Source organism: Cuculus canorus, chromosome 7 (genome assembly GCF_017976375.1).
Source record: "Cuculus canorus isolate bCucCan1 chromosome 7, bCucCan1.pri, whole genome shotgun sequence".
Lineage (NCBI taxonomy): Eukaryota > Metazoa > Chordata > Aves > Cuculiformes > Cuculidae > Cuculus > Cuculus canorus.
In genome coordinates, this window is record NC_071407.1 from 22,310,757 (window position 1) to 22,322,817 (window position 12,061).

The 12,061-nt window shown below is 42.1% G+C and overlaps 1 protein-coding gene across 1 annotated transcript in view; it reads left to right on the forward strand.

The window, feature by feature from the left end:
* Window positions 1-10,425, forward strand: part of KAT6B (lysine acetyltransferase 6B) — an 88,607-nt gene extending 78,182 nt beyond the window's left edge. Inside the window, 5 exon segments of the mRNA XM_054071418.1 lie at window positions 818-1,049; window positions 2,463-2,622; window positions 3,244-3,510; window positions 4,697-5,003; window positions 6,410-10,425. Of these exon segments, the coding sequence (XP_053927393.1) occupies window positions 818-1,049; window positions 2,463-2,622; window positions 3,244-3,510; window positions 4,697-5,003; window positions 6,410-8,886 (3,443 nt within the window). The 3' untranslated portion in view covers window positions 8,887-10,425.
* Window positions 10,426-12,061: the final 1,636 nt, after the last annotated feature.

Below are 12,061 nucleotides of genomic sequence, written 5' to 3' on the forward strand. Positions count from 1 at the left end.
ATAGCGTTATTTTTGTCTTTCTCTCAAATTAGTTTAATGGTGGCAAATACCAGACTTCTTCTGTTATCTCCACGCAGGTGTGTTCTGCTTGAGACTGTAAAAGCTGCTTAAAGTTGACGAGAGTTAAAAAGGACTCACAGCATACATAGAGTATAAAACGAAGGTGGTGTATTGTGTAAGAGCTAATGGGTTATTGTCCTGAAGTCTGCAAACTACAATTATGTGAATGTTTGAACAACGTGAATTAGGGGAGATTATTTTTAAATTATTTATCCAAGTAATTCTCCCAGTAATTTGACTTGTGGGTTCTATGTCACCTCAGAAATACAACAGCTGTTTAATCAAAAACTGATGTCACTTGGGGCCTCTTGGAGAAAAGTGACTTAACTGATATTGCTCATGACACTTGCTCCTGAGATCCTTTGGAAAATTCTTGGCCTCGGTGTTGTAACTTGGGTGTGGAAGTTGCTCAAAGGCCAGACAGTTGTAGTTCTCAATGAGATCATGCATGATGAGACCCATTCTGAAACGAGTTGGCTGCTTCTTTCCTCCTTGCCTCATGATTAGAAGGAGGAGTTGGTTAATGTTTGATTCTCATAACACATTATCAGAACCTCATACAAAGATGTAATATTCTTCTCTGTCGCTATAATGATGGACCCCAGTCTCTTCTGTGGGGAGGACTCCCTTAATTGCAAGAGTTACCAATAATGTAATTGGCCATGCTATTCTTTCTGTTAACATCAGCTTTCTTAAGACGTGGTTAAAATTCTGTAGTTCTGTTACCTCAATAAGGTGGTGTTTCTCTTCCTTCTAGGCTACTTGCTTTCTAGAAGAGAGGGTCAAGCAGGATCTCCCGAAAAGCCATTGTCTGATCTGGGTCGTCTCTCGTACTTGGCCTACTGGAAAAGTGTCATCTTAGAATACCTTAACTGCCACCACGAGAAACAGATCAGCATCAAAGGAATGAGCCGAGCTACGGGGATGTGCCCGCATGATATCGCCACCACCCTGCAGCAGCATAGCATGATAGATAAAAGAGAAGACAGGTCAGTGAATCCGGTAAACAATTAAAAAAACCACTGAGACAAAGCTTCACTTTCTTTGCTTACAGAACAGTTGATGTGAAAAATGTCTCTCTGAAATGCTGAAAACAAATCATAACCCTGTTACTGAAGGAATCAGTGCAGCTGGGTCTGGTCATAGGATCTTACACACAAAAGTTCTTCTCTCTAAACCAAGTGTTTTTTTCCAATTGTCTTTCACATTGGTGGGTATGGGAAAGGTGCGGCCAGCTTGAGACACTTTCAGTGAAGAATTGTGTTTGATTCTGTAAGAACGGTTCCTGACTGCTGCATTGAATTACTACTGAGGGGAGAATGTGGGTTTGCGGGTGGTAGTCTCTCTCCCCACACCCTCTTTTTCAATCCTTACTCAACTCACATAAGCTGTGGGATCAGACCGGCTCTGCGTGAGGTCATCCTGTCCCTGGAACTCAGAGTGCAAATGACTTGTTAAAGTTGCAATTTAACCTTACAATCAGTGTTGTAAGTTACAATCAGTAAGTGTAAGTTAGTGCACTGGGAAGTTGAGCTCCTGGTTTTTGAAGATCTTTCTTAATGATCCTGATATTTTAGATTTTAAGTGGGTTGGGTTTTGTTGTTCGGGCTCTTTTTTCATAAAATGTCTTCAATGACTTTCAATGGTATTTGTGTTTTTCAAGAGCTTCTTAATTCTTTCTGGATATTCTAATCATAGAAACTTTATAATTAAGCAAAACTGCCTTACAAACATGGGATGCCAAAAAGGAAAAATGAGATCAGGAGTAGCTCACCCTCAGTAACCTTTATGTACAACCAGCACTAGTATTAAAAACAAGTAAGTTTTGAACTAGTACAAGTGCAAGTCTTCCAAGCGGAGGTTGGCTTACAGGGTGGTGGTTTGAGAGCAGCAAGTAGGTGTTGTTTCCTACTGCATCAGCATAGGCCTAAGGTACATTTTGATGCTTCATTAGAAAACCTGTATTTCTAACCTGCTTTCTTGTCCAGTTAGCTGCCATCTGCAGTTGTACTATTAACAACTCTCTCGCTCTTTATGTGGTGATCCACAGTGTGTTCAGTTTATGCTTGCATGGCATTAAAATTGAAATTGTTCTGGCAGGGACTGAAGGGCCAACACTAAAGCTCTTGCATGGGTTTAAAGTGGTCGAATAGAAAACCCTCGCTTTCCTCTCTGTCGCTGTCATAATGTATGGTATTTCACATCATAAACTGTTGTTTCTTCCCTTCCTCGTAATGAACGGTTGTGTAAGTGTGTTTTCTGTGTGCCAGCTGACATTTTTGGTTAGATATACCCGTTTACTTATCCATCTATTTCCACAGGTTCTTGTGCAAAAGGATTGAAACTGTAGAAAGGGTTGTTTTCAGTGATGCTTTCTAAAATCGCTCTTTATTGGATTGTAGATTTGTCATTATTAGAAGGGAAAAGCTGATTTCAAGTCATATGGAGAAACTGAAAGCGAATCCCCGCATCAATGAAGTTGATCCTGAAAGCTTACGATGGACTCCTCTGTTAGTGTCTAACGCTGCAGTTTCTGAAGAAGAGAGAGAAGCAGAAAAGGAGGTAATAGCAGAAACTTCTTGTTTGGAATTTGCCTTCCTTTGGGTTCTCTCACTCTATGTTAGACTATGTCTATGTTAAGACTGTCTTTAAGCAGAGCAGTTTTAACTTTGACCACTGCTTAATGGTAGAGGATACTATGTTATTGTAACACACACTTCTTGGAAGCTGTGCAGCAAGACATGTTGACTTTGGGGGATGAATATGGGAACGTAAAACACAAATCACTTGGCGTGGAGCTGTTTATCACTCTTGAGGTAGTCGAAGAGCATGTAATCAGATCAAATTTGGCGCAGAGCTCCGGGGCTGCAGTGTCAATCGATTCTTTGTGTTATGAACTTGCTCAAAGTGATCCATGTCAGTGGGGCATGTAATGTTGCTAAAGGACTTAAATCAATTCGCTGCATCATTAATAGTGCTAAATATCCCATGAAATGCAATCTTCTTTGGTTTGTTATCCTAACTGTTGTAAAGGAGCTGCTAGATGGTGCAGCTGCACTGTTGTTGCTAGGTTAGCCAGCAGTGCTAATCAGGGCTGACTTATTGTAACTCTTGAGCTGCACATGAAGGATATGGCTGAGTAAATGCTGTTTGTGACCCGTTATTTTAACCTCAACCCTTCAGGCTGAGCGTCTGATGGAACAAGCTAGCTGCTGGGAAAAGGAAGAGCAAGAAATATTCTCCACCAGAACTAATAGTAGGCAATCACCTGCAAAAGTGCAATCTAAAAATAAATATTTGCGATCTCCAGAAAGTGTGGCAGTGGTGGGGGAGCGAGGGCAAGCGGCAGAGCAAGCTAAGGAGAGCAGCGAGGAAGAAGGTGGGGATGAGAACCAGCAGAGTTTGCCTCCCCGGCTGACAAAGCCCCAGTCGCTGGCCATGAAAAGAAAGGTGTGTTTCTTCAATGCCTTGGTTTCAAGTCATTCACCTCTGATTTCAATGAAATCGTTATTGTCAAAAGAACAATCCATTTTTTTACAAACATTTGTTAGGTTGTTTTTATCCTTTCTGTATGGTTTGGCACTAAACGACTCCTGTCTTCTATTTTTTCTTCTCCATCCCATTTTTCATCTTAAGGATTGCTCGCAGAACTGTAAAATACTAGAAAATCAGAATTTCCTGTTAAATTCTAAACGAGTGGTTGCCCTCTGCTGTTTGGCATCGGTATGGGTTCATTATTTTAATGGTTCTTCCTTTTTTCATTTTAAGATGGAGTCCAGCTTGTGAGGGTTGTCCTTTTTACTGGTTTTAGTATAGAACTCTTTACAGATGAATGCTGTTTTTCAAAGCAGAAGAGGTCTTTTACTCACATTCTTCTAATTTCCACAAGATTTACATTCTGCTTGCTGCAGTGTTTACGTAATGCTTAATTTTGTTGAAAAACCAACTGTTTGAATGGTTAATACGAGTAAACTAAGCATCCCAAAATTTTTAAGTACTCACTATAGCATACGTATTTTGATGTCTCTGGTGAGAACTAGAGAACTGTGGTGTCCCTTTGTTTAGACCTTAGATGAGTAAACTCAAAAGTAACGATAAATCTGTGAGAAGGCATAGTAATAGAAATAGATGTTGTTGAACAATATAGCAGCCAATGTAGGATACTTGGTGTGTCTTGTTGAGACGTGTGAGAAGCTTGAGATGCACTCCCTTTGCTGTTACCTGGTTTTCTGTGTGCGTACTTGTTTTTAAACTAGCACAAACCACAAATGTAGCTGAATAAACTTTGATACTTGGAAAGGTTTCTGGGCAGTGATAAATCTACAGAGGAAAATGTGTCACTACAATCGATGTAGTATTGCTGTGAATATTATTTGATAGAAGGAGGGAAAAGTCACTGCAATACAGAGGAAATTCTAGTTTTGAAGTTTTGAGTGCAGGTATTGATACACGCCTATTTCAGCTGTTTAGACATTGCACTTAAGATTCTGTCTTTGTTGGAATTTGAGGCAGTGGAGGGTACTTTTTTGAATGAATACATAGATCATTGTAAACTCACAAACCTTTGTTTATTGATGCCCAGTCAGCTAACTAGCAGGAGTGTAAGAAGAGCTGTATCTGTGGGATTATTTTTCAGAGACCTTTTCTACTAAAAAAGAAGAGAGGCCGCAAACGCAGGAGGATTAACAGCAGCGTTACAACTGAGACCATTTCTGAGACAACCGAGGTGTTAAACGAGCCATTTGATAACTCGGATGAAGAGCGTCCCATGCCACAGCTGGAACCGACCTGTGAGGTGGATGGGGAAGAGGATGACTTGAAGCCTGTGATTCGAAAAGCTTTTGAGTACCAACCTGGGCAGCAGAAAGTGGAGAAGGAGGAGGAAGAACAGAACGAGGAGGAGAAAGACACTCGGTGTTACAGGAGTGATGACAGTTGTACAAGTAAGCTGAAATGTTCTTATATCTTCACAACATTACTTTGTCAGGTGTCTTCAAAGGAAGTGTTTGTTTGTGTCATAGATCTGGAAATTTTTAGCAAGATCTATTTAGCTATTTTGGTCTTAAACTTAGAAAATGAAAAATGCTTTCTGCATAGAGATGCTGCTGGAGCCATTAATCTCATGTAGTTTATTAGGAACCAGTGGTGGCTTCAGACGTGTTTTGGTTTGTTTCTATTGTGTTTTATTTCTTTAATTATTCCTGACCCATTAATATTATAATCTGGTTTTTTTTGTGTTCAGAAAACAAATGTTTTCCAGTCTGAAGCAATGCAGTCCTTGTCGTGCTGCTAAAAACAGGTTTTATGTCCCTACAACAGGGCATTTCATACTCAGCAGGGCCATACTCACTGGAATATGGTCTAATACTGGGTTTGCATCCTTAGTAAAGGGTACAAGCAAAGAGTAAAATTTGATTTATACCAATATCTTTCTATTCAGTGCTGTTGGTTTGACAGAGTGTTTGTTGTGTCTGGGGTACAAGATGTCCTCAGTGCTGGGGTCCTTATCTTTTACCCCACAAAAGAGAGAGATAGTTTTAACTGTATGCTTTTGAACCTGCTTATCTAGTGTGATTTCAAGGATCTTCCCTTGCAGAAAAGCTAATGGATAGGTAGTGCAACTGGGCAAAGGAGCAGCCCTGAAGCCAGTACACTCCCAAGAGCAGCATGTTACACCCTGAGAATCCTCCCTTTTTCTGGTGTAGATCTACGGTATCTGGGAAGAGAGTAGAGGAGCAAGAGTGGTTTGGGTTAATTTGGTGCTCTGACGCACTCTGTGTTTAATTTCTATTACCTTTTGGCTTTTTTCATGTACTGTGGGCTATGCCATGATAACGCTGCCAATGAGAAGATATTAGAATGAAGCATCTTTTCCTTCAGTGTTGATACAACAGCATGATTATATGCTTACTGTGGCTTGTACTCCAGAACTGTCAAAGGGGCAACTCCAGGCTCTCATGTTATTGCTGTCAAAAAAGATCAATACGCACTAGTTCAGTGTCAGTGTAAAGTGATGGCATACCTGTGTTCTAAAAGCACAGGTTGATAATCAAATGTTTGGACAGTGTTTTCTCGCATTAGTTTACATGTCTTGTGATTTAAATCTCTGGGATTCTTCTGGCGATTCTGATGGTCCCTGTTAAAAGGCCACCAAACAAGAGTAACTTTACCATGTGTTTCAGCTGTAGATATTTCGTTCACTTCTGCTCTGAGATCTGTTTATAACTCTTGTTCCAGAATTTCTTAATCCCTTTAGAGTTTATAAATGACTTTTGGGCTTATGGTTGAAAGTATTGATTAGTTTGTGCAAGCTAAGACTCTTCTTTTGTCTGTTTGTTGCCTCCTAAAGATAATGCAGAAGATGTAGCTGTGTTGGAAGAAAGCACTAAAGACAATCTTGAACCTCTAAAGAGTAAGCAGGGTTGGCCCAAAGGAGTTAAACGTGGTCCATCTAAATGGAGGCAAAGCAAAGAAAGAAAGCCTGGCTTTAAGCTTAATTTATACACTCCACCCGAGACTCCTATGGAGCCGGACTACCAGGTGCTGGTGGAGGAGCAAAAGGAAGTGGCTGAAGAGAAGCCCTGCTCAGTTCCTACTGTTACAGAGGAAGCAATTAAAGAGCCGGTTGAAATATTACCACCACCAGGTGATGACATAAAAGAGGTAGAACCTGAATCTCTGCATGCACCTAGTGAACCCTTTGAAAAGCAAGAAGATGATACGGTTAAAGCTGGGGAAGAAGAAAGGACTGCAGATGAAGGAATTGGTTCAAAAGATCAAGAAAAGGACAAAGCAGAAGAGGTATTTCTGCAAAAAGAAGAGTCTGTGCATTTGGATGATCAGGAGGAGGAGGAGGAGGAGGATGAAGAACCTTCTCACAATGAGGATCATGATGCAGATGATGAAGATGATAGCCACATGGGTTCAACCAAAGCGGAGAAAGAGGAATTGCCTGGTGAAGCCTTCAAAGAAATACTGGAAACACAGCAACCTTTTTTAGACGTAAACGTTCAAAGTGGTAACTCAAATCAAGAGGAGTTAATGGATTGTGGTGTTGAGCTCACATCTAATGAGTGTGAACGTGACCAGAAGGAACTTGCTACAGGTTCAGGCCCAATGCCAGACTCTGATGATGACCATCCAGATAACAACCAGGACCAAAAAGCTGGAGAAGAATTACATTCCGATTTCAAGGGTGAGAGTGCCGAGACCATGGAGATTGATTCAGAGACGGTTCAAGCAGTGCAGTCTCTGACCCAAGAGGCCAGTGAACACGATGATACATTTCAGGACTGTGCAGAGACTCAAGAGGCCTGTAGAAGTTTGCAAAACTATACCCATAATGACCAAAGTCCCCAGATGACTACGCTGGATGACTGTCAGCAGTCTGACCACAGTAGCCCAGTCTCATCTGTGCACTCCCATCCCAGCCAGTCAGTCCGTTCTGTGAACAGTCCAAACGTTGCTCCTTTAGAGAACAGCTATGCGCAGATCAGCCCAGATCAAAGTGCCATTTCTGTGCCATCTCTGCAGAACATGGAGACCAGCCCGATGATGGATGTTCCCTCGGTTTCTGACCATTCACAACAAGTTGTGGATAGTGGGTTTAGTGACTTGGGGAGCATCGAGAGCACAACAGAAAACTATGAGAACCCAAGCAGTTATGATTCCACAATGGGCAGTACCATCTGTGGGAACAACTCTTCGCAGAACAGTTGCTCGTACAGTAGCCTTACGTCCAGTAATCTAACTCAGAGTAGCTGTGCAGTGACGCAGCAGATGTCCAACATCAATGGCAGCTGCAGTATGATGCAACAAACAAACATCAGTTCTCCTCCCACGTGTAATGTCAAATCACCCCAAGGCTGTGTTGTGGAAAGGCCTCCGAGCAGCAACCAGCAGTTGTCCCAGTGCAGCATGGCCGCTAATTTTACACCACCTATGCAGTTAACAGAGATCCCTGAGACTGGCAATGCCAACATTGGGCTCTATGAGAGGATGGGGCAGAGTGAATTTGGTGCGGGGCATTACTCACAGCCATCTGCCACCTTCAGCCTGGCCAAGCTGCAGCAGTTAACCAACACGCTGATGGACCATTCTTTGCCTTACAGCCACTCAGCTGCTGTAACTTCCTATGCAAACAGTGCCTCTTTGTCAACGCCCTTAAGTAACACAGGGCTCGTTCAGCTTTCCCAGTCTCCACATGCTGTTCCTGGAGGACCCCAAGCACAGGCCACCATGACCCCTCCCCCCAACCTCACTCCTCCTCCCATGAACTTGCCACCTCCCCTATTGCAGCGGAATATGACGTCATCAAACATTGGGATATCCCACACCCAAAGACTGCAGACTCAGATGGCCAGCAAAGGTCATGTTTCCGTACGAACCAAATCCGCGCCGCTGCCTCCTGCAGCCCATCAGCCACAGATCTACGGGCGGGCGTCACAGACTGTGGCCATGCAAGGCCCAGCGCGGACCTTAACCATGCAGCGTGGTATGAACATGAGCGTGAACTTGATGCCGGCCCCAGCGTATAATGTCAACTCGGTGAACATGAACATGAACACCCTTAATGCTATGAATGGTTACAGCATGTCCCAGCCGATGATGAACAGCGGCTACCACAGCAACCACGGCTACATGAACCAAACCCCGCAGTACCCGATGCAGATGCAGATGGGGATGATGGGAACTCAGCCATATGCACAGCAGCCGATGCAGACGGCACCCCACGGCAACATGATGTACACGCCTCCGGCACATCACGGCTACATGAACACCGGCATGTCCAAGCAGTCTCTGAACGGCTCCTACATGAGAAGGTAGGCCCTGCGGAGGCACGGATTGCCCAGCTGGCGTACCGGACTGATCTGCACAAATATCTTTTGGAGAGTACGATTTCAAAACCAGCAGTTGGTGTGAATGCAAAAACATTTGTTGGCACCATTTACAAACTGTATGCAGCAGAAAGCCTTATACAAGTGTTTCTTTCTTCTTTATTTCTTCTTTTGGGTTTTATTTCATTCTGTATTTTTTTACCTTTGTGGGGTTTCACTTCTCTTCTTTGGGGGGAATTAGGTGGTTTTCCATTTTTCGTTTGTTTCACTGAGCTTGAAGTTCTCTGGAAAGGAAGAACTCTTTCTATGAACTGCAATTACACAGCAGCTGATGGTTCAGAGCCATTTTATGTGCCTGCTCCCATTCAAAATGTGGATAAATAGACTCCAAAACTATCAGACAGTACTGGATCACGAGCTTTTTCTCTCTCCTTTCCCAAAATGTAAATGCCTTTTAGCAGTTCTTTTATCGTATGATTTTGTTTCCGAAGGTGACACTTCCGCATGCCGCTAATGTCTTTGTTAGTGACAGTGCATTTTGTAGTACTGTACAAGTGTTGTGCTTAACAGTAAGCCATTTCTTAAGTTTTTGCCTTGATTAGGTTACCCTAGTTTGAGGGGTAAAAAAAAAAGAATTATATTTTTGTTAATTATAAAACTTGTAAAAAAAGAATAAAAAAAAAGCTGCGAAAGCTATTCACATTTTGGTTAGTTCCAAGGGTTTTATTGCTGTATGTTTAGTGTAAAGTTGAGACTCTTCCATTCTTGTGATCAGTTTCTTTGGGGCTGGGGTAGGAAAAAAGGCAGCTTTCTGTTTTATAAATACTGTTATGTTTTTTTTGTTGATTGAAACATCTCAGTGTTTATTTGTCGAGTTTTGAAACATTTTCATATACGTCCAGATACTTGGCGGGATTTAAGAATCAAAAAAGTAGTGAATTTGGTGTAAAGTTGCTATTTTATGGAAATGCCTCTAACTTTACATTTTCATTCCATCTGTAGATTTTTCTATCTTTATAAAATATTGGAGTTATTTTTTAAGGGAAAAAATAGAGCAGTAGCGTGTGAATAGCTCAAACTAAGCTTACAGATCGCATGTAAAAAGGCAAAAGTTATTTGTGTCTGTTTATATCGCTTCCTTTTTTGTAGCCTTTGTACCTGTACAGAGTGACTGTAAGGGCCGAACAGAAGAGGCTTGATCCATGTAAAAATAGGACCCGGTGACACTCTTGTATTTATCTGTTCTCTTTTTAGTCAGTCACTTAAAAAAAAAAAACAAAAACCCAACCCAAGAAACAGAAATAAAAACTGCAAAAACCAACGCCACCCCCCCAAGCTGTACATTTTAACATAAAATAAATTATGATGAGCCATTTTTAGCCTCTTGTGTCTTGTCATAGTTTGATGTTGCATGGGAATTACCTCCTGGAATAGTGTTTGTTACGGTGCTCTCATGTGCTTGATCTAAAGCCCATCGCAGATGATGGGGTTTGGACTAGGCTGTCAGAGCCCAGGTGTAGGTTCCTCATCACAACTGCATACACCTTGTGAAAATAAAGAGTATCTAAGATTATTTTTTTTAGTAATCTTAATAAAATATTGAATAAATCTGTATTTAATACATTACAAGGTTGTCAATGTTTAATGTACAAAACTTCTTTTCTATAGAAAGCGTTAGTAGATGTGTAAAAGGGGACGTGATGGTAACAGACATGATGTTTAAACTGTATCTTAATGACAGAACTGTACTCTCTTCCTTTCACCTTATTGCTGGGTTGCAAGACAATGCCAGCCTTGTGTTGACCCTCTGAGTCCTCTATATATGCATGCATGTGTCCACACAAAAACACACATGCATGAATGCTTCCAATCAAGCCATAGAAGATCTGGCAGAATCGAGAAGGCTGGAGCTAGTGAGTGAACCCAGTTTACATTGGGTGTGTGCCTATCTGTGCCAGGAAAAGATCCGTGTCAGAATTGATCAAAGTGCCTCTATCGTGGATGTTGGCAGCGAGCCCCCCCTCTTTGCCCAGTGCCGCGGCAGGAGGGGTGCTGGCTGAGGTGAAAGGGTTGGGCGTCCTGGTTGAAAGCTCTGTCCCCATTCCAGTATATAAGGCAGCACTATATGTGATGTTTTATATGCTCAAAAGTCAGAAAATGTGTGTTTCTTTAAGTAAACGCTTACAGTGTGTGGTGGTGCCAAACCAAGAAGTTGATGCTGCAGACCCACGTGCATACACTGTTCAGTTTTCTTGGGATGGGGCAGCATCGAAAATAGCGGATCTGAATGGGAGCTGAATTTGCTGATCAAACAGTGGTTTGGAGTAACTCATGTTTTAAGAGTGGAGGATGCTTATGAGATTATTATGAGATTATGAGAGCACAGTACAACAGAGATCTTTGGTCATATACTTCCACTGTAAAATTTGCTTGTTGAAGAGAGAATATTCGTGGTACTTAAACTGTGTGTGTTTGTCTTCACAGTCACTGTCATCTCTTTTATGCTTAGGAGAAGTGAAGGTGAACTCAACACAGTTAATGTGCAGACTTCGTGTGTGTATGTAAGTAGGACCTTGTATCTTTGAGTAATCGCATCTCAAAGCAGCATTGTGTTTTGTGATTTTCCCTTTGTGTGTTTTTACAGTAAATGAAAAGGCTCCTGGGTCTTTATCGACTGCTGTTTCATCTCAGGGTTTCCAGCCTGTAATGCAGAGGCAGATCAGACCTTCTTGCCATTGCAGCGTGTGCTGACCTGAAACAGAGCATCCCGACCCCAGCACATTGCTAAAATGCTGTCTTTGCAATATATGGGTGGAAAATCCAGTTCTGTGTGTGCAAAGCAGGCATGCTCCCGATAGTGTTTTTAATTTCAGGAGGACACAGGGCTATCCTGCATCTTTTCTCATACCGACTGTATTCCAGCTGTGAATTGCCTTACTGCACTGAAATGTCTCTTTCCTGAGGCAGCTGTCTCTTCCTTGCCAGCTCTACCTGCTCTGAGCATTGTGTGCTCATTGCAGTGTCAGTTCTGCCTGTGCTCCAGCACGGCTCCAGCTGAGACAGGTTTCACCTGTGCCTCTTGCCTTTTTAATCAAACTCAAGTCACATTCAATAAGGGGGTTATTAATGCTGCATGAGTTAAGTGTTAAACTTCCTCTCAGCAA